This window comes from Talpa occidentalis, unplaced genomic scaffold, assembly GCF_014898055.3.
Source record: "Talpa occidentalis isolate TD23 unplaced genomic scaffold, MPIMG_talOcc4v2.1 talOcc4.10, whole genome shotgun sequence".
Taxonomy (NCBI): Eukaryota; Metazoa; Chordata; class Mammalia; order Eulipotyphla; family Talpidae; genus Talpa; species Talpa occidentalis.
The window spans coordinates 32,079,713-32,105,762 of NW_023600993.1; the positions used below are offsets into that span (position 1 = coordinate 32,079,713).

General features: G+C 42.6%; 1 protein-coding gene across 1 annotated transcript in view; it reads left to right on the plus strand.

Annotated features, from left to right (window-relative positions):
• LARS2 (leucyl-tRNA synthetase 2, mitochondrial) overlaps positions 1-26,050 on the plus strand; it is a 142,185-nt gene that overhangs the window by 83,368 nt on the left and 32,767 nt on the right. Inside the window, exons 12-14 of the mRNA XM_037527664.2 lie at positions 13,742-14,025; positions 17,454-17,552; positions 20,188-20,325. Of these exons, the coding sequence (XP_037383561.1) occupies positions 13,742-14,025; positions 17,454-17,552; positions 20,188-20,325 (521 nt within the window). The remainder of the gene's footprint in view (positions 1-13,741; positions 14,026-17,453; positions 17,553-20,187; positions 20,326-26,050) is intronic.

Below are 26,050 nucleotides of genomic sequence, written 5' to 3' on the forward strand. Positions count from 1 at the left end.
AGATTTCATCAACATTTTATTTAGTTCATTTTTCCAAATATTGTCCTTTCAAAATGTGATCAATTTTTAATTTCATGAAGGAATTAGTTTACAGTCTGGTTTAGTATAATGTCTTTGAAATCTGCTGTACTGTCCACTTATAACACATGCTAGCTGTGTTTTCAGTGCTTCACAGCCACCTCTTGCTATTGAACTCCATATTGGGCACAGAATTGTGCTCAGATGGTCCCACGCCACGCCTGACCCTGGGTGACACACTAACTGGACTCAGGCCATGGTGTGGACTCTCTTGTTGCAGCCCTGAGTGGCCTCATGCTTCATTGGTGCCCTGTGAACGAGTTTTGAACGCATGGTGAAGGTGGCACTGGCCTCTCTGTCCTCTGCATCTGTCACTAATTGACATTCAGTTGAAGCCAAATGTGTGCCTCTTCCTTGAAAAGCATTTAACCACCCATGGAACACTCACTTGTGAGCGCACCTCAGGCTATCCTATCTCACCTTTTCAAATGGCATTAGCCTCAATGACTGTTTTCTGATTAGAAAAGCAGACGTCTTTACTTCTTTTTACTATACTATACCCTTAAACCCTGCAGGAAAGCATTAGCTCCTTTCTCAGGACAGAAACAATATCTCTGTGATGACTATATTGATTCATGAGCAAAGAAGCCAGAGAAAACTCTGAGTATGCTGTGGCCACTTTCCACTCGGCCCCCAAGCAGCCCTAGTGCCCACCACTAGGGTTCTGGAAAAGGAACTGCCATCTCCTCACTCCTGGCCTTTCTACCTCTGCCAGTCACCATCTCAGCAGCACCACACCCACATCCTTGTCCCATTCTCAGAGCTTTCCCCACTGTGGGATTGAGGGAGAGAGAGAAGGGATGTGACTGAGGACGGAGAATGAACGACTCTGCTTTCCTCTGCCAGGTTGATGGCAAGTCACAGGGGAAAAGCTAAGTGCCTACACGGCCACCCTGAGGCATTTACGGCACTTCCCACGTTGCCATCTCTCCCAGCCACAGGCTTTTACATGGGCACAGCTCGCTGAAGGAAACTTTCCAGAAGGCACTGGTCCCTGGCAAAGGTGAGTTGGCTGGTGAAGGCTGAGACAAGGGCATGTGCTTCTCTCTGGATAGCACTTCGGAGTCCATGGTCCTTTCACGTGTGTCTGTCACCGTATGTCATCTGTTCTTCCCCTTGGCCTGCCTTTTCATTTTTCTATTTTGAAACATGAGGATAAAAAAGAGCTTTGAAAATGGTAAGTTACTTGCCCCTGGTTTCACTTTGAGTCACTAATGTGTCAGTATCTTGCGTATCTGGCAGAAAACTCAGCTCTTTCCATTAATGTATTGAATTTAAAGAAAGCTCTTTTCTGATAAGAATAGAACCTTCTGCCTAATTTATAATTCCATCATTAAATAAAACTATACTCTCAGGGACAGAAAGGAAGTCAGTGAAAATTAGAGGAAAACATTTTCAAAAACTTAATTTTATTACTTGAAAGAATTCACGTGGTAATCTGAGCAAGTCCTGCTCTGCAAGGGTCTCTAATAACTGGATCAGGTTGACCTGGAACTGACACAACCAGTGTTATTGAACAGTGGGGACCTGGGAAGTGCCTGTGCATTAGTCGATTCTGTATAATCCATCCCTGGCTACCCCAGAGGAAAAAGTAGAACATATTGGAAAGGCCGTGGGAAGTAGAGGAACAGCTGAACGAACCTGGAAGAAGACTTGAATCAGTTGGGAGATTGACAGCAGGAATCCTGCCCTCACCTCACCCTCAGGATTGGGGCACCTGTTGTAGGGAGAGGTCAAGGGAACATCAGACACTTTCCTTGGTAGGCCATCAGATGCACCAGTGAGAAAGGGGTAGGTCTCCCATGCAAACTCGGAGTCTCTTGCCAGAGGAAGGGATATGGATCTTGAGCAGGCAAAGGAAAGACCCCAATCAATTGAAAATAGGTCTTTGGAAAAATGTCAGTTTTTCTATAAAAACCACATCCCTTTTCATTTTTTGCCATAGACTATAAACTTCTACCCAATGCACAGAGTCTGAATTTGGGGCGGGGGGGAAGAGGGAATGTCTGTTTTTCAAATGTCCATTCTTTTTGTTTGCTTTTTCATTTTTGATGCTTTTAAAAAGTGCCATTTTCAAAATAACAATGAAATGAGAGCTTCTGATACTAGGTTGGATAGATAGACAGTGTCTTCCCAACTTAACCTCTGCTTACAACTTCTAATTATTTACTTACAACATGAAAGCCAGGGCTCAAAGCCACACACACTCACCGAGAACCTGCTCTGTGCCCAGGTGCACAGACACCCGCTCTCAGTGCCGCCTCACTCACCATCCTAGCAGATGCGTGTCACCCACTCTGGCCCTCGGCAGATATCACTCTTTTTCATCCCTCTTGTATATATTGAAACGGGAAGACTCTTTTGAGTTAAATTTCCATGTGTGCTTATAAAGTCCAATATGGTTATCTACTTATTCAAAAGAAAAATTAGATTCTTTTCAACTCTTTGGTTTAGAGGGGAGACAATCATTTTTACTCTCATGAGCATTTTTGAGACTCCTTGAGAGCTGTGGTGGTTGAATAATATCTAAAAATGAGAAACTAAAAAATATAAACATCTAACCCGTAGATTTTTTTTCTTACGGTTAATTTGGGGACACAAATTAAAAAGATGTACCATTAGTATGGGATTAGTGAGCCAAGAAATTATGAAAGATGGAGCACCTGACTTGAAAGGCACTATATAAATTTGGAACATTTTCATATGTAAGAAATTATTTTTGCATATGCAGGAAGCAGTTTTCCTGCTCCCTGGGTATCCACGCATCTGTCTTGGCCTGGTCATTTCATTGTGGCCCTGAATGGCTCGTTAGTTCCATTCTCTCCTCTTCAGTAATCTCTGAAACAGTTCCAAATGCAACATCACACTGGGCCCTAAATCTTCCCATTCTCATTTCAGAGTGGAAATATTCTTTTTGCAGATGTCAGTCTATTCCAGTCTCTCAATTAATTTGCACATCAAGTCTAGATTTTGACGTGTGACATTAGTCACGGAAGGCAAGTACAGTACTTTGAATGTAATGCAATTTTTTGCCCAAAGGTGAATTAAAGTTAGCATATGAATATGGAGTTCTGCTCCTCTGACCTTTGAGGTTACATTTTCAACCTGGATGTCCTATGACTGTTGTCTTTCACCATTGCCGACCAGCTCATACCGGGCAAGCGGCTTGGTTTATCCTGGAATGGCAGGTTTGGGGGTGATATATTAAAGCAGTGACCACTGCAAGGCATGGCAGTGCATGACTGCAGCTGAATTTATCACTCGCAGAAGTTTAAATTCCCAAATATGAGTTCCTGCACTTGCTAAGTTGTTTCTGCGCACATCAGCTCCTGAGTTGACCAAGATCACCAAAGTGCTAGTCTAAGGTCCAGCATGTGACTTAAACCTCTGAGTGGGCATGGCCGTCGAGTGTTGGGAAGGGCCTTGTCGGTAGATTGTCCCAAAGGGTGAGGAAGAAGGGGGGACATGCGTGGCCAGGGTGACCTTGTGTGGCAAAGTGAAGCCAGCAGATCCACTTACCCCATCACTTAGGTAGCAGGTGGTGACGACCACAGAAGATTGGTGATCAGAGTGCAGGGGAGTCAGGGGCAGCCCCGAGCCAGACACAGAAGGTGCCAAGAACAGGCTCCTGGACAGTTCCTGGCTCTGCCTTGGCCAGGTCTGTTGCTGATGTTGATTAAATGAACTGCTTTTTTGCCTGATATGCTATCATTTAAAGAGCAGAAAACTTCCTAATAGAATTCTTGAAATTGAGTTTCCTTCCATAACCATGGAATTCCCTCCTTTTTCCAGCTGACCACCTCTGTTTTAAGTCCTATATGTAAGCTCTGGCTTAATAGGAACTAGAAAAAGAAAAAACATCATTAGGGAAATTTGAATTCTAGAAGCTGTTCTGTCTTCTCCTGGAGTCTTTCCTTATATTCCTACTGTTAAAATATTCAAACCCTGATGCTTTGGAACCACACAGTTCAGCTCTGAATCACCACTGGTCTCCAACAATGCGTTTTTTGCCGAAAGGGTAAATGAGGTCTCTTTAAAGGGTAACTTAGAACCCTATTGTTGTTGACACATTAGAGAGCGAGAGTCTTAGCTCCCTAGATGCCTCCAGAACATTAAATAATTAATTGCTCATTATTTTTTTTGCCTATCTCCATACTATCAGCATAGGTTGGGACAAAAGGATGAGGAAGAGAATTGTAATCCTGTAGAGAACAGTTTGTTCTCTAACCAACTCTCTACTAGCAGCCTGCGGGCACATGTTAATAAATATTGTGAGCAGGGGGAAATCTCCTGTGCCCGATAACTTGGAAGAAGCAAAGATAAGTGGGTCTCTTTGCCTCTGGACTTAGAACCTTTGCTGTGCTGATCCCCCTGACAACTGCCCAAGAGAGGGAGTCGCACAGCACTTTCCCACTGGCTGACCACAGAGCCCTCGCACTGGCACTCTGGGAACTAGACACGGGCACTGCTTTGCTGTCAGTGCTGAACGAAAGCCACTTGTCTGTTTCCCCAGAAGGCACACAGTGCCTTATTTGCAGTGGGTGCTCTGAAAACTATGGGCACCATTGTCCTTTCTTTAGGAATGAGCTTTATCTAATGGCTCTATGAAATGCTTTGAGATTTCTCTATCACCTCCTTGGATTCTTGCTTCACATCACCAGCACTTGACACACAAGAAGTGGAGAGAACTGCCAACATGGTCAGGAACTTCGGATTTTAGTCTGTTCTTTCTAAGAATTTGACCAGGTATAGAATGCTAGCCACTACTGTACCTTCATTACAAACCTGCTAATATTTAAGTTCAAAGACTAATTTTGTAAATTTATTGAGTATAATTTACAATTCACTCATTTAAAGTGTACAAGTGTACAAGTTAAAGTGAAGTACAATTTACCTTTTTGTTCTGTTGCTTTTGCTTTGGGTGTTATATCTAAGAAACTATTGCCTAATCAAAGATCACAAAGACTTACACCAATGTTTTTCTTTTAAGAGCTTTTATAGCTTTAGAGCTTACATTTAAGTTTTTAATTCATTTTTTAGTTTATTTTTATATATGGCAAAGGTAAGAGTCCAACTTCACTCTTTCGCATGTGATCACATTACTTTTTAATTATATTCCACATTTGTACCATAAAGATCATATTGCTTTCGTCTTTATTTTATGGTCTTTACTTGATATGATATCAGAAAGTTCTTTGTTTCTATCCATATTTCACATCAACTCAGTATGCCATTATCCTGAATCTTCATCATGTTGAACATTTGACCTTTTTCATGTTTGCGGCTACCGTGGAGATGTCTGCTATAAACATTTTTGCCTCTATAGAATTATTTCTTTAGGATACATTCCCCAGTGTGGGATATCTTTGGCCAAAGGTTATGAACATTTTCCTAGGTCCTTTACTGGTGTCAGAAAGGGCTTAATCAGTTTACAGTGCCACATCCAGCCGTAGGTGGACTTTAGTATAAATTCACAAACATTGATGTTACCCTTCTAAAGGTTTTTGCTAGGGGCCTCCCTGGTGGCACAAAGGGTTAAGCACAGCACTATGAAGCTATCCGTAGCCTCTGCAGCACGAGTTCGATCCCCAGCCGGCCAGGGAGCTACCCCCATGGTGCAGCAGACCTCTCCTATCTCGCCCGCTGCTCCCCTCAGCAGTGTATTTCAGTCCGTCTACCTGTTCTGTTCCCCATTCTGTCTCTGGTGGATCCTCCACCCCTTTACCTCCGCATCTCTGGCCTTTACCCCAGCTCTTGTATGCATAAATAATTAAATCTTAAAAAAATAAATCTTTAGGATAAATTTGGCAGCTATGAGAGACCTAGGAAAACAGAGACTTAAAGAAAAAAAGGTTTATCTTTTGCCCACACGAAGCTCTGAGTGGGGCACGACGGGTCTCCTGTATAAGGCAGTCAGGGCCAAGCTCTTTCTGTTCTCTTCTGCCCTTCTTGGCTCTCACCTCAGCTGTGTGTTCTTCATCAGTGTTGTGGTAAATAAGGGTGGCGGGGGCAAGGAGGGCTGGGGAGGGGGCACAGAAAGACATGCTGCTACTTTTTAAGAGTATGACCTCGAAACTGCTTCTGCATTTACTTCTTGGTCACACCCAGAACAGGGAGGCTAAGCAGCGCTGCCATCAGTGAAGCAGTGTGTCCAGCTGAGTGTTCTGTTGCAGAATCAGAAGCAAAGGCAGATGTGGGCCAACTGGCAATCTGCGTCACGAGCTCTTTCTCTGGCATAGAGCTCCGTGGGTCTGTAATATGCCTCCACTCCATCTCTCCATTCACCATTTCTAGACATTACCTACTGAGTTTTACTCTGACTCCACCACCCCTTGCCTTCAATTCTCCCAATATTATATCAAACTTTATATCATAATTGCAGAATTCATCAATATGCACCACCTGTTCTTTGAGAAGGGACAATCTAGAATTAGAGAAATGGGTGTTGGTTTTGAGAAATGTCAGCACACAGGCCTCGGGCAGCAAGTGCCTCCCAGCCATGGGAGCTGCCTGAGCCTCAGCTGTGGAGGCTCCTTTGGGTGGCATTGTGCTCTGTCCCTACCACACCCTGTCCTGTGCTTTCTGTCACCCAAAGCTCAAGAAGATCAAACCTGACTTGGTGCCTGGAGAGCCTGTCTCTACCCCTTTGAAAAATAATTTCTATTTCCTAGCCTTATTTTAATCTTGAGGTGGTAAAGTATATTTTACATAATTATATGAAGTCTTAAAACATGACAAGTAAAATAGTAATAACAGCTCATAAATTATAACTGTTGTTCATTGCTCGTGTTGCCATAAGAGCAAGCAAACTCATTGTTTTTTTCATTCCTTCATTCTTCTTTGGGACTTTATTTGGGTCTTCCTTATTCTTTTCTGCATATAATCGGGGAAGATTCATGTATGTAGGGCTTGTCTCCCTGCTGAAGTAGTTGTAACAAGCTTCATTGAAGATGACTCAATGTTTAGCTAAGTCCAAATTAATGTTTTATCATGACCACATAAATAAACTGAGCCAAGTATGCTGTGACTCCATTTTCCTATAGCTTTCTATTTTTGCCAGAGTTCATGAGGACCTCATTTTTTCCAGTGGCATTTTGTTCTTTGACTTCCTGACTTAAGACTTCCCATATCCTCCCAGAAGCAAAACTCTTCTCAATCCACTTTTCTGCTTGTGCCAACCTGGCCGCGAGATACTTGTCGCTTCCTTCATTTTCTAAAAATGCTTCATGGGACCCTCTGACACACTCAGCTCTGACCTGGCAACTCCCCTGGCTTCACCTGCACTGTCACCCAGGCCTCCCCTTGGTCTTTGTCCTAGGAATGTCCTTGTCCTTCCTGACTTGTCTAATCTTCTGTTTCCTGAACTCCATGCCAGACTCTTTCTTGATTTACCCCTTCATTTTGCTGGAAGAATTTCTCCAGTATTTCTTAAGAAAGGGTACATGGGCAGGAATTATTATGTCTTTGTATGTCTTGAAATTTCTTCTCTGCTCAGTCATTTTCTACTCTCCTATCCACTTCCATTTTCAAGTGTTATGGTTTGGAATTTCAGATGTCTCCTCGTTTCACCAAAGATGGATTTTTGTATTTCTCACTCCTCTGTATATTCGAGATATTTTTTCAAAAGGAAAAGGGGATGACTTTCCTCCACATCTGGAATGTGAAAATGGCTTTTTCACTTCTTTGGTTATGAGTGTGGAGGGACATTTTTGGTCTTTGTTTAAATCTTTGATTTTTTTCACTGGTGTGAATTATCTATTAATACCATCAAAGAACAAACTCTAACAATTAACACAAACACAGAAGTTCTAATGCTTATTTTTCTCACTTGTCTCTTCTGAGATTCGGACGGTGTTGGCACCCAGCTGAACGGCATCCACACTTATTTGCTCTCATTTGCAGATTGCCGCACGCCCGTGATGGCTGTGAACATGCTCACCCAGCAGGAGGTCCCTGTTGTGATCGTGGCCGAAGCTGACTTTGCGGGCTCTTTGGATTCAAAAATAGGTGAGCAGGCATTAAAATGTCCTTGTTCCTGGGCAGTGGGTCTCCACTGATGTGTACAGATTGACATCATGTATTTGAGAAGAAAAATCAGCTTTATTTGCAAATTGATTGGCAAAGAGGTAGGAAATAAATTGAAATCTACCTCCCTGATTAAGAAAGGGAATGAAGTTATGTAGGTTTGTGGTACCAGGGTCAAGAACAAAGTTCAATTTTTTAGGTTGAAGAGCAGGTTAGGGGTAAAGAAAAGTAGACTTGGCTGAAGTTCCATGGCTAATCACCTAGCCATGGTGACTAGGAAAACCTTCATACATGAAGAATGATGAGGCGGCTTTTCTTCAGATAAGTGGGGGTTTTCTGTGCCCCTCATCTTAGTTTTCTTTCTTTCATGAATTTTAGGGTCTGAGATGAGTTTCACCATTTAGCCTCAGTTTCAGCATGAGGATAATATATTTGGCAGCCTTAAGAGCACATCCTAGCCTCTTCTGTCAACTGAAAGCGCTGACCACTGATTCCATGAGCTGTTTTGCCTCTTTGTAAAAGTAAATGCCCCTTCATTTAATCCTCCCTTATTTAAGACCTACGTTTTGAAAACATACCAACTCTATCATATCTTGCTCATTGCTACTGAGAATAATAAAAATTGTCTGGCCCACAGGTCCTGCCGGGAGAGCTAATTGGTGAAACTTATAGACATGGTATGGGGAACAATGCAACTCAGATGAAAATCCAATTTCAGAACTCATAGAATCAACAGCACAGTTGAGATAGGGTCCAAAGCTCAAATGACGGGTGTGGACTGGGTTTCTAGTGAAGGCTTTGGGGAGGAGGTGAACTTGAGAAGTTCAAGACAAGCACCTTGAAACACAGTGAAACTGAAAGCATGTTTAGAACTATAAATTCAATGCCTTGGCAGCCCTATCATTCCTGAGAGTCCTAAACTAGCATCACCTAGCAAAGTTTGGGGAGGAACAAAGGGGTGAAAACCTTACAACAATCCTGTCCAAGTATGCTCTTAGAACAGACCTGAGCATCTCTCTACCAGTGTTTCTATTCCAGCCAGTTTCCAAAGTACCAAAACCCTGCAGAGAAGGTTATTTCCACACTCTATTTCCTAGTACATGGGAGAAATAGCATATCGTATCAAAATCATGTTTTTCCTCACAATTCTCAGGTCAGTTTTTGACAAAGTGGGCTGAAGAAATGTCAAAACAGACAGGTATTTAGCCACTCAAGTCATTCTCTTCCGATCATTTAAGCCTGAAAACTGTATGGCCTAAAGGAATCTCTCCTATTGCTTTTATGCATTTTATAATTAGTAAAATTCTTTAGTACAACCAGCCAAGATAAACAACAAAGGGAGTTCTCATATGGCTTTTTGCTTTTGTGTGTGTATTTTTTGTCCAAATGCTGACACAATATTGAGAGATCTGAAAGAAAGAAAAAAATTTGATTTTCCTGGTGTGCATGGAAAATCATTTTTCTTGTTTTGATTTCCCATGATTACATAATTAACATTTGCTAAATCAATGCCTCTTGCACTCCAAGAAAAGCGAAATAGCAATAAGCAAAAGATTAAGAGGTGTTTTTGGCCATCCTACCTGCTTGCTACTAATAGTTCCCATTCTTTACCCACATGTCCAGCACGATGGCCCAGAGCATTTTTATGTGGTCACATAAATTCTGTGGTCACTATTTCACTGGAGTATGACTTCTCGTTCCCCCAGACCAGACCCTTTGGAATATAGTAAATGACTCTTTTCCCTCCTGGACTGTGCACACTTTCAAGTAATATTTATCGCTTGCCATGTGTTCCACAATTCAGTATCCTTCTAGTCCATCCCAAATATTTATTTGCCTCACTAGATTCTTTTTGTCAATAATCTCTGCCGGAACATCGCAGGACTTTCCATCTTACCAAGGGAACTTAGAACTTGTGCTCCAAACATTACCTTTTAGGGCAACATCCCAGAGACGTTATTCATAGATACCTGACTCAAGCATTTTGTGTGTTACCCTTAGTTTTATGTCTCCAGTTGCCACATGGTGTGTCCATGAGGGTGTCAGTGTCTTTAATAGATGACTCTGTGGCCAGAGTTCTCAATACCAATGTCAACTTGGATACCAGGGCACACACATTTGGCAGTTTCAGAGGCGTTTTTGTTTGGCAAAACTTGGGAGATGCTGCTGGTAGAGAAGAAGCAAGCAGCATTCCCCAGTGCACAGAACCACCCACCCCCCATAAAAATCCAGAAGGTTGCAGCACTGAGGTGGAGAAATCCTGTCCTACTGAGCCAACAACTGAAAACCCCATGTTTGTGAATAGTGGAAGCCAAAACAGTAGGCCTTGGCCTCCTGGATGAGTGATTTACTTGTGCTCACCTTCATCTCAAGGGTATGTGTGGGTTGCAGAGTCAGTGTGATGCAGAACGGATTGTTGCCTTTGGGAACAAAGCACCATGTGAAGAAACATGGTTGGCAGCTTTCCACTTCCTGGCTGAGTGGATTTTTCTAGGGTGCTGGGAAATGCTGGAGGAGTCAGCCCTACTTCTCAAGAGAACCCCTCTGGTCTCTCTCACTGAGAGCCTTTCCCAAATGCTTGTGTTGGCCAGCTCAGTGACAATAGGCACTCCAAATTGTGTATTTTAGAATCACAACTGTTTCTGAAGAGAAACTAAGCAAAGGAAAAAGATTTCAAGGAAATAATACCAATATGGTATACTGGTTGTCCCTGGGTGGCGGGTTTTTACAGGCCCATTCTCCCTTTCACAGTGAATGTACATGTTTTCACTATATCCATAACTGAAAAAAGATAGAGTCTCCTTTAAGAAGCTAAAACTGAGTGTCAGAGCTATTAGTGTGATTTGGGTACTTGCAAAGAAGATGTTTTGTGTTTCTTCCCCTCTGAATAGGAATTCCCAGCACCAGCACAGAGGACACCATTTTAGCCCAAACCCTGGGCCTGTCCTACTCTGAAGTCATTGAAACTTTACCAGATGGCACGGAGACACTGAGAAACTCTGCTGAGGTTGGTGTCCCATGGTATGGGCCTAAGAACAAACTTCATGACCTTGACATGAGTTTGACGAGAACTTTTCCTTGGGGTGCCTTTTCATTTGTCTCTACACCTAACAGTTCTGCAGCCTCACTTCTTAATTTCTGAAAACAAACTGTCTTTCAAGAGCTAGAAGTTTAATTAACTCTGAGTTGAACTCAAGTTGAACTCAAACTTCATTTTGGGGTATCTTCTACTTAAAAAAATTATCTCTTCTAGGGAAACTGATTCCCTGAGAGAGGTAACTGATACTGGCTGCTCTCCAGAGACCTCTGTCCTCCTCAGGTTATTGACCTACTTCTTCCTAAAGTATAACTCAGAGAAATAAACAGAGAACTATGAGTGATGTTTATTTGATCAAGTAATCTCTTGCTGGGTGGGTAAGTCTGGCAGGATTACCTGCCTATGTTAACTTATTATGATGAAATTGTGGTAGGAGAGAAAGGGTGAGGGGTGGGAAGGTAAGTAGGAGCTGGCTGAGAACAAGGATTCTCAAACTTGAGTGAGCACATGCTGGCAGCCTTGTTAGAACACGGCGAGATTACCTAGTTTCCACCCAGAGCTTCTGATGTAGTCATCTCAGGTAGGAACCAAGAATTTATAGTTCTAGCAAGTTTCCAGGTGATGCAGCTACTGCTGTTGATCCAGGTACCACATTTTAAGAATCCCTGACTTGGGACCTTGCAACTAAAGCCTAGTCCCTGGACCAGCAGCATTAATATCACTTGTTAGAAGGGGAATCTCAGGTCCTACCCAGTCTAATAAGATCCCCATGTAATTCATATGCACATAAAAATTTGAGAATATTGATTTGCAGCACTCTTTTTAAAACTTGACCTCACTTTGGAAACAACTGGAAAGTTTAAGAAAAAATACTGATACCTGAGTCCCACACTTGATATTCAGGTTTAATGGTTATTTGGGGGTGATGGACAGGACATCAAGAGTGTTCAAAGTTCCCAGATGATTCTAATGTTCCACAGAGTCAGGGCACTATTGGCTTAACACAGTGATTGCCTACCTGGTCATGACTGGATACCTGGGAGATGCTCTCTGGCCTTGGGTTGTCCTTTCTTGATAAAATTAGACCTGAAGATCTAGGTTTTTCAGGTTTGGGACTACCTGGCTATAGGATGTTTTATGTGTATATATCTAGATAGATGGATATATACATATACACATGTATATACACACATAGTGTGCACACACATGTGCACACACACACACAATAAGGACCTAGTTTTTTCCTTAGAAGGAGTGACATTTTCTGACCTCATGTTTGTGCCTTTGTATCCCTAGACATGAGTCATGCTCTAAGATATCGAACCTTAAATCTCATTTTAGACCTTGTTTGAGCAGGCTCCCTGGATATGGAGTAGAGCCAACCCAAGGTGTCTGTAGGGGAGTCCCAGATAACCCTCTATGGGGCATGAAAGGGCACACTCCTGTCCAAAAATCAGGTTTCTGAAGTACACAGAGAAATAAACCCTTTTGGTCTAGGACTGAGCATTAGTTAGTGTGTTATAATATGGCCTCAGGTGGTCTGTTGATTCCTCTCCCATCTCTAGACTGAATGTCTGGAATAAAGTATTTCTTTCAACAAGGCAGAAGGAGATAGATAGTGACAGACACCTCTCATTCCTGAGCTTCTAGAATGTACAGATCATGATGCAGAGCTTGTGATCATTTGCACCACAATTCTCTGGTAGTGGGAGTACAGGATGTAGGCGATGCTCCCCCAACCCCTGTGGTGTAAGGTTCCTTTGTGGGGAGCTCTTTACTTCCTCAATGAAACAGCTGCTTTCTATAGACACGGCTATACTTTCTTACCCATGTGCCTCACGACTGTACGCTCCTTGAAGGCAGAGGGCAGGTCACATTTATCTTGGTGTCCCCAGTGGCCAGCACAACCTGGCACATAGTAGGAGTGTAGTGTGCCACCCACCCAATTCCAGGTTCTCCAGGTCCTTAGCGAGGCTCTTGGGCTTGATTCTTATTATTAGTTTGGTTTTCAGAAAAGCATCAGGTGAAAAGGGAATTTCTCCTCTCTACTATTAGTGCTCTGCCCTGCTGTCTCCAAAATGGGAGCGTTTGAATACAAAAGAAGTGGTTCTTGGTCTTCCCCGCTTGACCGAATTCCTACTTCAGGGCGATATTGAATTCTTTTCTGGGCATGTTGGAGACAGTCACTAGATGGTAAATACCTGCTGTGCCATTCTAAATGCCGACAGAAGGTTCTCCGTGAGGTTTCACAGGGCTGGGTGACAAGGAGAACCATGGAACCCAGGCCGGGGCCTCAGCGCCCAGGGCATGGTACTTTAAACGGCTCCCAGAGAGCATTTTAATTTCTTTTAAAATCAGAAGAAAAAAAGTGAACTTTTAGGATCAAAAATTATATTCTTCTTTTTAAACAGTTATAAAATAGAATTGTTAATACTCTCTTGAGGAGGAAGGGGCCCACAGAGGCTCAGACACTGAGGGCTCCTGACCGTCCCAGAGTGGCCTGCGGAGAAGCACACGCAAAGCCGTGGCCTGGGCTGGCAGCACGCGGCTGGCCGCTTGCTCTCGTGCAGGAGGAACGGGCGCCCTCTCCTTCCCTCTCAGTTCACAGGAATGAACCGGCAGGATGCCTTTCTAGCCCTGACACAGAAGGCCCGGAGGAAGAGAGTGGGTGGAGATGTGACCAGTGATAAGCTGAAAGACTGGCTGATCTCGCGGCAGCGATACTGGGGCACGCCCATCCCCATGGTCCACTGCCCAGCCTGCGGCCCCGTGCCAGTGCCTCTGGAGGACCTGCCTGTGACTTTGCCCAGCATCACATCTTTTACCGGCAAGGGAGGCTCCCCACTAAGCATGGCTTCAGAGTGGGTGAACTGCTCCTGTCCCAGGTAAGGAACTGGGCCCTCGGGACTTCCACCAGCTTGGAAAGCATATCAAAGGTCTTCTGGGACCTGTGATTGAAGGGTCTAGAGTCTGTGGCCCAGTCACTATGATGTTGGCCCTCTCCTCTCCTGGTGGAAACAGCTGTGTCAGTTCAAGTCTTTCCTAGAAACATCTGATCCAACTGATGAAAAGCTGCACATTTTTGTCATAGCTTTGTCAAAGACCACTGTCTTCCATTTTATATCCCAGAATGCTTCTTGGAGATGAGAGAAAATGTTTTCTCCTCTCAGTTTTCCCATATAGTGACTGCAATAACAGCACAGATTTTATCACAAGTAGCAGAGTCGTAGCTAACAGCAAGTGTGCTCAGGGGTTTTATTCTTTCATATACTGAAACGTACCACATTTCCTTTGCATTCTGTCAGTTCACTGCGTGTCTCAAATGTGATTTTCTATGATGCCATACAGCTGATTAAACATATAGCAGACACCAGATTCTAATATCGTCCTTCTTCCTCCAGTGGTGAAGCCATTTTTCTCTGCTTTCTAGACCATGATGAGGATGATTTAGTCCTCTGCCAGTATGGAGCTGCATTATGAAGTTGGTGATTAGGTAACTGCCTAGTGCAGTTTTGAGGCTCAGGCTGGGGAGTCAGGCCATGGATTCAAGTCCTGGCCCTACCTTTTAACTAGCTGTGTGGCCTTAGCGAAGTCATTTAACTCTTCTGAGCTTCAGTTCCCTTAGTGGGAACTAAAATAGCCCTTGGAGGTAACATCTCACAAACATTCAATAAATGGAACTGTCACTGCCTGGGACTTGCGGACCATCCTCTCAGGTCCTTGCCTAGGTGGTCCGGAGGTAGAGCTTGTAGTTAGGGACATAGGAAGCTCTGGGCCATTTTAGTATATCCCACAGGCTCCAGAGGGAGGTAGCCTACCCTCTTGGTTGATAAGCAGTGACAAAGGGCTTCCCTGCCAGAGACATGGGTGGTCTTCAGAGACTAGTTGCAGAGCTCTAGTTAGTGGGGTCAAGTCTCCTACCCGGCTGCAGATTCCTAGAGGGCAGATCTGCAGCCTTGTTATTGGTCAAGACTTCCCGAATGAGCCCTTGAGGCCAGGCAAGAGAGGACAGTGGTTAGGACCACAGGAACCAGAGTTCAACAGATGTGGACTTACTCTTGAGCTCCAAGACCTGGGATGGGTTGAATATCACTGATCTCATCTGCAAAATGGGGGCATGATTATCCATAATCCCCCTGGTTACTGGGAATTAAATGAAATAAGGCCTGCCACCCAATTGTCACTACTGGAGCTAATAATGGTGATGTCACCATCACCAACAGCTATCCCTCCCACTCACCAAGTAGCCTTTCACATACCATCCAGCTTTTAATGTCAGCAGTAAAGCATGTGGTGGATTTAAGTCCAATATGACTGTTAAAAAGAAGATCAGCATGGCAAGTCTTAGCCAGATATTATTCTTTTTATCATTTGAGCCTTGCATATTATTCTTAACTTGTACAGGTGTACTAATGGTGAAGTAGAAGAAGTAACCTTTACCTTCTAATTATTTCCCTAAATAGTATCTGTGTTCTGGTTGGTTGCTCTCCAAGTGAAAAGCCCTGGCTTTAATTTAGAGATGTGCTATTGAGACCGGTGTCTTAAAGCAGCCATTCGGTGGTAGGAAACAGGATTCCTTCAGGTTCTCTCCCATGAGCTCCTACTCCCAGGGAACAACACTGTTCTTGGTGGGAGGTCCCTAAGAGTTCCAGATCTGGGCCTGCTTGTTCACTTCCATTTAATAAGCAGGAGATGAGTAGTGGCTATTTCAGTAATATCTGTAAAGCCAATTTGAACTGCTTCACAGGTACATGATATAAATGCAAACCTTTTTTTATTTTATTTTATTTTATTATTATTTTTTTAAGATTTATTCATTTATTTATACAAGTACTGGGTAGTCAGAAGCGTGGGAGGGTGAGACAATTCACCAGAGCCAGAGAGCCAGAGCGGATAGCAGAACAGGCAGAAGGACCGAAGTACACTGCTGAGGGGAGCAGCGGGCATGGCAGGAGAGGTCTGCGTGCCATGTGGGACCCTTGCGGTGGCCGGGGATCGAACCGGCGCTGCAGAGGCTGCGGGCGGCTTCGTAGCCCAGCACTCAACCACTGCACCACCAGGGGAGGCCCCTTCTTTTATTTTTAGATTAAAAACAGACTCAAGTCCTTGCTTGCTAAATGAGCAGAAGGTTCATCAGCTCCTCCTGGGCCTTTCATGCCCCTCCTCAAATTCTCCAATAACCCCCCACGACTTACACAGTCAAAGGGCAGCATTTGGAGGGGTGTTTGGTCCTGCTTCCCTACTTCAAAAGGGAGAGCCTGGAGTCTGTGCTGTGTTCTGCTGTGGCTTCTCATTGCCGCCCAGGACCCCTGTGAGTAGCTGGCTCTGTCCATTCACTGCTGACGTAGGCCTTGAGGAGTCTTCCTGCGGGGCTGAGCTAGACTAAGCACTGTCGCTTGGGTTCCTAGTTGTGCCTTTTAGCACCTAGTTCTCTCAGGCCCACAGACCTACCACCCCGGTTTCAGCATTTGGACTCTCCCAGGCATGTCCATCCCTACATGGGGACTGCTTTTCTTTTGGGCTTTTTACACACCAAGGATCTCACTTCTTTCACTTTCTAAATCAGTATGACTATCACAAGCTTTTTCTAAGGAACCTATCTTTAGGTACACTGTCACAAAGAGCCTTCTGGCGAGGGGCCTCTGATTTGTAGTGTTTGCTGATTTCTGTGGTTTACATACTCCCGACAGGGCTAATTGCAGGCTACCAACTTGCTGTCACTCGTCATGGAATTGGAGAGAGATGCCAACAGTTGATTCTCCCTGGTTGGTATGAATTGGCTCTGAAACACCACTGCCTTAGGGCCTCTAGGGTGATTTATCTTTCTAAGGTCATCTCAGTGGATTTCTGCACCCCTTACCCTAGAGCAGAGATAGAAAAAACCCAAGTTCATTTTTCAGCACAACATTTGGTTTTCAACTTCTCTTCATAAATCAGTCTACTCATAAGCATCATAAAGCAAGCTCTGGTTGAGGGCAATCTTGACAAGCCTGAAATAGATGCTCATATGCAAAAGAGACACTTGCTACTGTCTTGTCTTGTTAGGTTGTTAAATTTTCAACCAGGTTAAATTCAAAGGGGAGAAAAGGGCTTTTAACTGTTAGAGACTGAAATTTTTATTTTGTAAATTTCTTCAGACCATCATGTACTGTACAAAAGAGCGTTCTCGGCATTGTCTTTTCATGATGTGGCATTGTTCTCATGACATTTTAAATTCATACTAATTGTCATAGCTTTTTCAAAAGCTGGTGGAAAACTGCATTAAAATTTAAATAGAAACCAGTTGATGAAATTCATTTTTTTTTTTCCTTAGGTGCAAAGGAGAAGCCAAGAGAGAGACAGACACAATGGATACCTTTGTGGATTCCGCCTGGTACTACTTTAGATACACGGACCCTCAGAATACGCATAGGTAAGTGAGGCCCTGCTGGATTCTTTGAGCCTGTGCCAACCTGGATCCTCTAAGAATTCCTCCAAGACAGAATTAAATGAACATGAGATTTGTTGGGGGAAAGTTGATGAAGAACGAAGGGATGAGGGGCTGGTGCCTGCAGGGAGAGCCCATAGGCCACAGTGTGGGCATGACTCCTGTGGAAGGAGGGGGAAGAAAGAAGGATTGGATGGGAAGAGCCTCAGGCCTCAGTGCAGCCCCAAGAAAGACTCAGCTAGGCAGAGGGGAGACCTGAGCAAGGCTTGTCCTTAAAGCCCCCAGCTGGCAGAAACGCCTCTGTGCAGTGCCCTCCCTCTGGGAGCCTGGGCACAAAGTGGATGCAGAGAGGAAACAGCTGGAAGTTGCAGGTCAACTGTGCGCCTTGAAACAGGCTTGGTAAAGGAGTGTGTTCAATTATTAAATTAGATTATTCACTGCCAAGTAAATCCCCAGTACAAAAAAAAAAAAAAACAGAAAGGAAGGAAGTGCTGCTATAATGTCCTCGTTGGCCCCACAGTGATCTGCATTTATGCAGTTGTAAAGATGTAACAGTATTTACTTATCTGAAAATAATGATGTAGCTGTACAGGGAGGGAGAAGGAAGGAGAGCCAAGATGTGTCACCTCTTAGCACATAAGTCATCAGAAGAAACTGCAAAAAGAATTAAAAGTGGCTAAGGGACAAGCCTGAGGCGCAGGGGCTTAGTGAGGGAATGGCCTTGGAGACCACTGTTCAAATTCTAAACCTTTCAGTGCCGTTTGATTTTTCAACTGTGTGCATATGTTTCTTTGAAAGAAATAAATAAACAAACAAATAAATAAATAAGGGAGAGAGAGAGAGCAATAGATAGATTTATACATAGGGAGTGGAGAGGCAGAATAGAAGTGATCACAGAGCACAGGAACAGCTACAGACACTAAGCTTCAAAGGCCTTACCAGTTTGCTCTTGTCCTCGGGAGAATTATTATTCTGTAAAATAACATGTTTCCAGTGTGATGGGTGCTCCTGCCTGCCCCTGTCCACACCATGCCCTGAGCACAGCAGTTCTATAGTCTTGAGTTCAGGCCATCCAGAAATGAGTGAGATCCTCAGTAAACAGTAGGTGAGACGGACAGAAAAGCACTAGGATGGCACCAGCTAACTAACCCACAGAGGGGTCTCTCTTCTGGATCTTCCTTCTAGAAGGGACTTTGGTGCACCCCATGTAGTAATAACTGGCCTAAAATGTAAGGGGAGTAGGGCTTTCCACCCCCCAGAATGTTTCAGGGGAAAGCCTTTTTCCAAATGACAGAGACTAAATTACATGAGAGACCCTTGGCTGGTCAGAGAGAGATCCTGAGACCTTCACAACCTCCAATTCGGAAACACCAGGTAGCACATCCTCCCTCACGAAATGCTGCTGTTCCTTTCACTCCAACTTGACTTCTCACCAGCGTGGTTTCCTCAGTAGGTTGTAGATCCAAGCTCTAGCTTCTTTCAACATGTCACTTCTTAGTTTATCCCAAACTGGTTTTGGGGCCAAGAGCCATCCTTGTCTTTTCTTTAATTCTATCCCCCTGGGTAGGCGGTTGGACTTCCTTAATGAATCATTTTTCACAAAGAAAAAAATTTCTGAAATTTTGTCAGAACTCTGGCCTCGTGACTAGGGGAGAGAAGACCAAGGTGCACGGTGGCTGGCCAGGCCTCCCTGCTGCGGGCCAGCCTGAGCTGGAGCCCACCAGGATAAGCTAGTTAAAAAAAAAAATGCCTTGAGGTGGGGGGCAGAGTCTTTACAGTCATTTGAAACCATGAAGTACAAATCCTCCAAAGGCAAAGGTTCAGTTCATTGGTTGACCTCAAATGAGGGTATTACCTTAGAGTTGAAGAGGGCTGGCCTCAGCTAACACAACACCCTCACTTTCACTCACATTCACTTTCCCCCCTCACAGACATCCACCTCAAGAGTCCTAGCCAGAAAATGGAGGAAAGTAGTGTTTCCTTTCCTCCCCAGCATCCATTAGGACCTGATCTATGAGGGAGTCTCCCCTCTGATCTACTAAAATTTACCTCTTAGGTAAACGAATTGGGCTTGTTCATGACAGTCACCCTAAATATGCTCAGTGCATTCAGCAGGCCATATACACACTGACCATCTGCATTTTAAGGCTGCTTTTAAGATAAGCTTGAATAGTTTTAAAAATGAACATTTAGTGCCTGCATGTTAATCTCCATTATAAATGCCACATTGCCCTCTATTGGTACAAGCACAAAAATCTCAGTTAACTGATTGAAAAACAATTAAAATAAACCTAGATATTCAATTGTGCATTGTGCTGAAATACTTTTTTTTTTCCGCTAGTATGGTTTCCTCTCATCCTTCTTTTAAAAGAAAAATTTAATTTGATAAGATGGGTCAGTAATTCTTCTGAGACCGTTTTTATAAATTTCATAAATCAATACTGACCTGATTTTTCCCTCCTTCATTATATAAGCTTCACTCTTATTATATTTTAAAAAGAAAATCAATTTTTCTCTGACATAATTTGTTTTGGGGTATATGCCAATTACAGTAGGTCTGTCTAATTTATACAACTGTGGCAGAACAAGTTTTAAAAAAATGACCATTCCTCTCTTCCAGCCCTTTTAACACAGCGCTGGCAGACTACTGGATGCCTGTGGATTTGTACATCGGAGGGAAAGAACATGCCGTCATGCACTTGTTCTATGCAAGATTCTTGAGTCATTTTTGCCATGATCAAAAAATGGTCAAACACAGGTAAGCACCTGTATTGCCTTGTGAAAGAATTTGGTTCCACAAACTTAAAGCAGGCATTGGTTCTTTTGGGTAAGGCAAATTTATGTAGCAGAAGAATTCTTATTGTTCAAGTGTGCTTTAGAGGTCATTGTCAGTCTTAACCATTTGAGGTCCGTTCCTGTTGCTTAATCAGTTCCTACAGTTCTCGTTGCTTACTCACATAAAGCCTAATCTTCAGCCCTTTTCTGTTTAACTGAGTGAAGTCATCAAGACTTGTTTGTGAGGTGGAGCAGAATGGTTCATTATGTCATATAGCTTTTTATAGCTTCTCGTCCGAGGTCGTCGTGTTTATCACCTGGTCCTTCTGGGTAAACTCTACGTGTGAGCTTGAATGAGTCCTGACTCAGTGTATTACTCTGATAAAGGCATGTGATGGATTAAAAGCTAGGAATCACTTTGTAAATCAGTTGATAAATTCTTTTCTTGTTCAACTATAATCTATTTGCTGTTACATTCTGAAAGACATATGTTTGCTTATATGTGTGCATTTTTCCCCATGAAATACATATTCGATTTATTGTGCACCTTAAAATAATGAAATGGACACTCATGAACCCCCTTCTCTGTTTAAGATAGCATTTACGGGTCCCCTAGAATCCCAGGGTGCCGGCTCTAATTCAATTCATCCTACTCCCCATTCCAGATCATCCAATACCACCATTCCTCCCCAGCTAACTTCTAGCCTGAACTTTGAATTATTCATTTTCTTAATTTTCTTTATAAATGTGTCACCTATATGAATACTTTTAAGCAATATGTTTAATTTTCCTGTATGTGAACTTACCATCAGTAGAATCATATTTCATTTATTCTGTGTTAATGTCCTGATTCACCATTCTTGGGACTCATCTCCCCTGCTGGGTAGCATTGTGTTCCAGCCCCCTTTCATTGCTGTGTGGTTCTCCGTTACATACAGTGGGATCTCTAATACAAACTCTAATACAAACTCGGGTTTTGGGTCCATGCCACCATTCATGGCCTTTTGACTTCTCTGTGCAATTATGATCATTCTTGAACATGTCTCCTGCCAAACGTGTGTTAGCATTTCTCTAGGGTGGGTACCCCATTATACAGCTGCTGGATGCAGGGTATACACGTGTTCTACTTTACTAAGGAACACCAGACCGTTTTCCAAACTGGAACTATAAACCTGCACTCGCACTGACAGAGAAGAGGGTGCCCGTCACTCTACAGCTTTATCATTGCAACATCTAAGTGTTATCCAGCCTTTTAAGTTTTGACAAACTCGTAGATAACCACGTTATGTGTTACATTTGAATTTAAAGATGCTGCTTACTTATGAAGTTAGCCTATTTTTAGTTATTTTTGGATCCCTGTGTTTCCTCTTCCCCTAAATCTGTTTCTGTCCTTTACCTTTATTTCCTCTGTGTTGTTTGTCTCTTGTTGATTTGTAGAAATTTTTAACTATTCTGGATTCTAATCCCTTCTCGGTGATTTTTTTTCCCAGTTCTTAGCTTATCTTATTTTTATGGTATCTTTTAATGACCAGAAACCCTTAATTTCATATAATAAATTTTAATCTTCCTTTAAGGCTATTGCTTTTAATGTCTCAATGCCATTAATGGAACAGTCCTTCCATTTCCCCACTGACCTCTGGTGCCCACTCTGTCATCAATCAAGTTTTCATAAATAGGCAGGGGCCTAGTTCCTTCCATCCTTTGGTCCATTTGCTCTTTGCTATACTGATAATTTACTGGTCTCTGTTATTTTAATTTGCAGTCTTAATACCTAATACAAAAACGTCTCTTACTTTGTTCTTTCTCTTTAGGGGTGTCTTGGCTATATTGGACCTTTGTTCTTCCATATAAATTTCAGATTCAGCTCATTAGTTCCAGAGAAATCTCTATTGGGAGTTTAATTGGAATTGCATCAAATCTACACGTTTATTAATGTCTTTTCTCACTCTACATCTTGCATCTCTGACCTTAGCATCTGAAATAATTTCCTTTTGTCAGCAATGCATGCTGTGGAAAGTCTCTTATAAAAAGATTCTTTTGTGAAGGTACATGTATTATCTATCTAAAAGTATCTTTATTTCTACCTCATTTCCTAGAGTTTGCCAGCTCAATGACATTGAAAACAGTATTTTGAACTATATTTTCTGGCTATTTCATTTGTTTTTCATCAGAACAATAATTTAAGCTCTTTCTGCCAGGAGCATAATTCCTGGGCTTTTTTTCCCCCCGTTATTATGTTTTGTGTTTGTCCTTTGTTAATTTAATATCTTTTGGGATTTTTTTAATTACAGAGAAAAAAGGGGAGAAAAATATCTGACTGTCTCCATATGTAGATAATCCAAATTGACAATAAAAAAATAAGATAAGGGCCTTCCCGGTGGCGCAGTGGTTGAGCACTGGGTTGCGAAGCTGCCCACAGCCTCTGCAGCGCCGGTTCGATCCCCGGCTGCTGGGCGAGGGTCCTACATGGCGCGCAGACCTCTCCTGCCGCCCGCTGATCCCCTCAGTAGTGTGCTTCATCAGTCTGCCTGTTCTGCTCTCCACTCTGGCTCTGGTGAATTCTCTCACCCTCCTGCACTTCCAACTGTACCCAGTGCTTGTTTAAATAAAGAAATAAAATCTTTTTAAAAAATAAGATAATACAAAAGTAATACATGTCTGAGATTAAAGGTTTCTAATTGCAGAGAAAGTGAACACTGAAATCTACCCCCTCCACTTGACTATCTGTCCTCTTCTTCCTGTTAACAGCTTCTTGGTTTCTTCCATAAAACTATGTTACACATCTCCATGTTTCTGTTGATATAGTTATGTTACACTTATTACAGACATATTTCTTGCTTTTTTCTCTAATACTGTATTTTGGCATCAGCACATACAAATCTCCCATTCTTTTAAATTTACACACAGCAGTCCATCATATGAGTTTACCATAATTTAGTTGAACACCTACTTTTCCAATTGCAATTACAGAAAAAAAAAAAGGTCCAGTGACTATATTCTTAGCCGGAATTGGAGTCCCTGTCTGTAGGGTCAAGTCCTGTCACTAGGACATGCTGGGATAAAGGATGTGTTGTGTGTTCTTACAGTTTTGGGAAAGAAAGAAATACATTGCTTCTCAAACCTTTGTGAGGCCACCTATGCAGAAAAGAAGCAGATAGAAAGCTCTCCCTTCTCCCACCCTCAGACCTGCTCCCTCCCCCTGTGCATGAATGCATGAGTGGAATAAAATTCTGCCCTACAGAAAGCTAATTTAGGATAGAGATTAAATCCTTAAAATAATCTTCTTCTCATTAGCCCTAGAGGACTTCATGTGTACAAATGAAACTGATCTTCATCACAAGGACATTAAACGTATTGATAACATTAATCTCAGGTAAATAAATCAGTGAAAATGCCCATACCTTGGTTTATAGAATTTACTTTCTTACCTAGGGAAACTTCTTGACCTTACTAGATAAAGATGGCCACTAAGAGGGAATTATGCCTTATTACTATCACAACCTTTTGCACTCTTTGGATAGATCTAAAGAGTTTTACCTCTTTATGATATAAACAGATAAAAATTTGTTTCTCAAAAGAAATATTCTCCTTGGGATCAGGAGAATTGGTAAAGGTTAAGTTCAAAGACCAAACACAACATGAGAAATAGTTCTGTCTCATGTTAGTCTTGAAACTAAACCATAATTTCCTGCTCCTTAACAGTAGGACGCATTTCTCCAGTTTCTGAATAATTATTTGTAGAAGTAGCAAATGAATCAATCAATTATTCAAAGACTGATTATTTTAAGGTACAGGGTAAGACCTGACTGCCTTTATGACTTCTTTGCAGTGGTTTAAACTGTAGTTGAGGAGAAAAATGGTTTTCAGCATTCCTATATAATTCAGTTTGGGGTATGCTTTTGTCTCCATTCAAATTAATTTCTAATTTGCGAAGCTTCCATGCATACCTAGAATTTGCATTACCACCAACTTGAAGGAACAGTTTTATGATGTAATTTGAAATGTATGCAGTTTTTAAAAATTCTTTCTGAGATTCTATCCTTTACCCTCCCACTCCCCCTCCCCCCAAAAAGAGGTTTATTTTAAGTACTGAAAGGCAGCTCTTTCTGGAGAAGGTGCAGAAGGTCGTCTTATCTGCCTCTCAGCACAGCTGGGGGAGTTGCTCCTATTAAATCACATAGGCTAGCAATAGCCTCTGGAAACTGTCTCTGAGCTTTCACCTCTTTACAAGGCATTTTAGGCCACAAATGAACTGCAAATCACCCACTGTCTGTGGTAATTCAGAATTCTCCAATTAGAAATTTTGAAAGCCTCCATACAGTCTTGTCAAGCAGATCTAGGAGGGAAATTGAGACTTGTCAACCACACATTGTATATCCCTGCATACACTGGCTAGGTTTTCTGGAATGTGTGTCAGTCAGAATTAAAATCTCTGCAGTCCTCTCAATTGACATTGTCCTTTCAGAAGGGATTTGAGACTGCAGTTATTCCACTGTTTTTCTCCCTTCTCAGCCCTGTGACCACTGTCACAAGTAGCAGATCTGTCCCATGTCCCTTTGGGCCAGTAATTAGTGGTGTGGATAAGAGACCTACGCCCTTTGATTCTCAGTAGCCTGGGGCTAGGAATTCAGTCCCCTTTGTGCACTCTTTTCATTTCACTCCATGATTCTGGTTAAATGTCTTCAAATGTAAACAGCAAAGGTTTGGGTGGATCTAATCATCTCCCCTGCTTTTCTAAGAGCCCTGGCCATTTCTTTCATCACTGCACATCTAGGTTTGCAGTTTGAGCTTTTAGATGGTCTCTTTACCCTTTATTAGAAGCTAGCCCTCGGGTTGGATGTACCCCATAGGGAACAACTGGTGCCTTCCTGTGTGTCTGAGTCACCAGGGTAGTGATTGATTGTCAGCGGGTAATTTGCAAAAGCAGGTATACAAAGAAATCCAAATTAAATAGCAGTGAGGTGCCATTTCCCATCGAGCAAAGAGGCTAGGATGATATGCTGCAGGAAGGCAGTTTGGAACAAGCTTTATGAAAAGTACTTCGGCACTATATATCGAGAGCCTAAAAACAGTCACACTTTGGACACACTAATTGCGTTTCTAGAAATCTACCCTAAGGAGATAATCACAGGTACTGACAGATTTATGCCCCCTAGTGCTCATATACATGCAGTATTGCAAGTACTGAAAACTTGGATATCATCTAAATGCCCAAAATATTTAGTCAATAAAGCATAGACCAGCTGTCTGGAGGATTCTCATATGACTTTGTAAAATTATATTATCGAGACGGTCTGATACAAAGAGAAATGCCCCTGAACTAGTAAGAAGTGAAAAAAACAAGATACAAAAGTATAGTTATCCCTGCCTTTATATGTACATGCACATGCATACACAAAGCAAGAGAAAAGACTAGAAAAAAATTATGCATATTAACACTAGTTTTCTCTGGGTGGGGAATTTATTGATGACTTTATTTTTCATTGCCTTTCTAATTTTTTTCTACATTTTTTTACAATGACTATGTAACTTTATAAAGGGGGGGGGGAGTCATTTCTAGGTTGTAATCTAAACAGGAAAATGTGCTGAGCCCACCACTTTGATTTTGTTAGTATGTGACTGAGGGAGACCCAGGGACCCCAAACTGCTAAGGGGCGTACGCTCTAAAAGGGGTTCGACCATCCATGTGCAAAAAGGCAAAGGAAGCA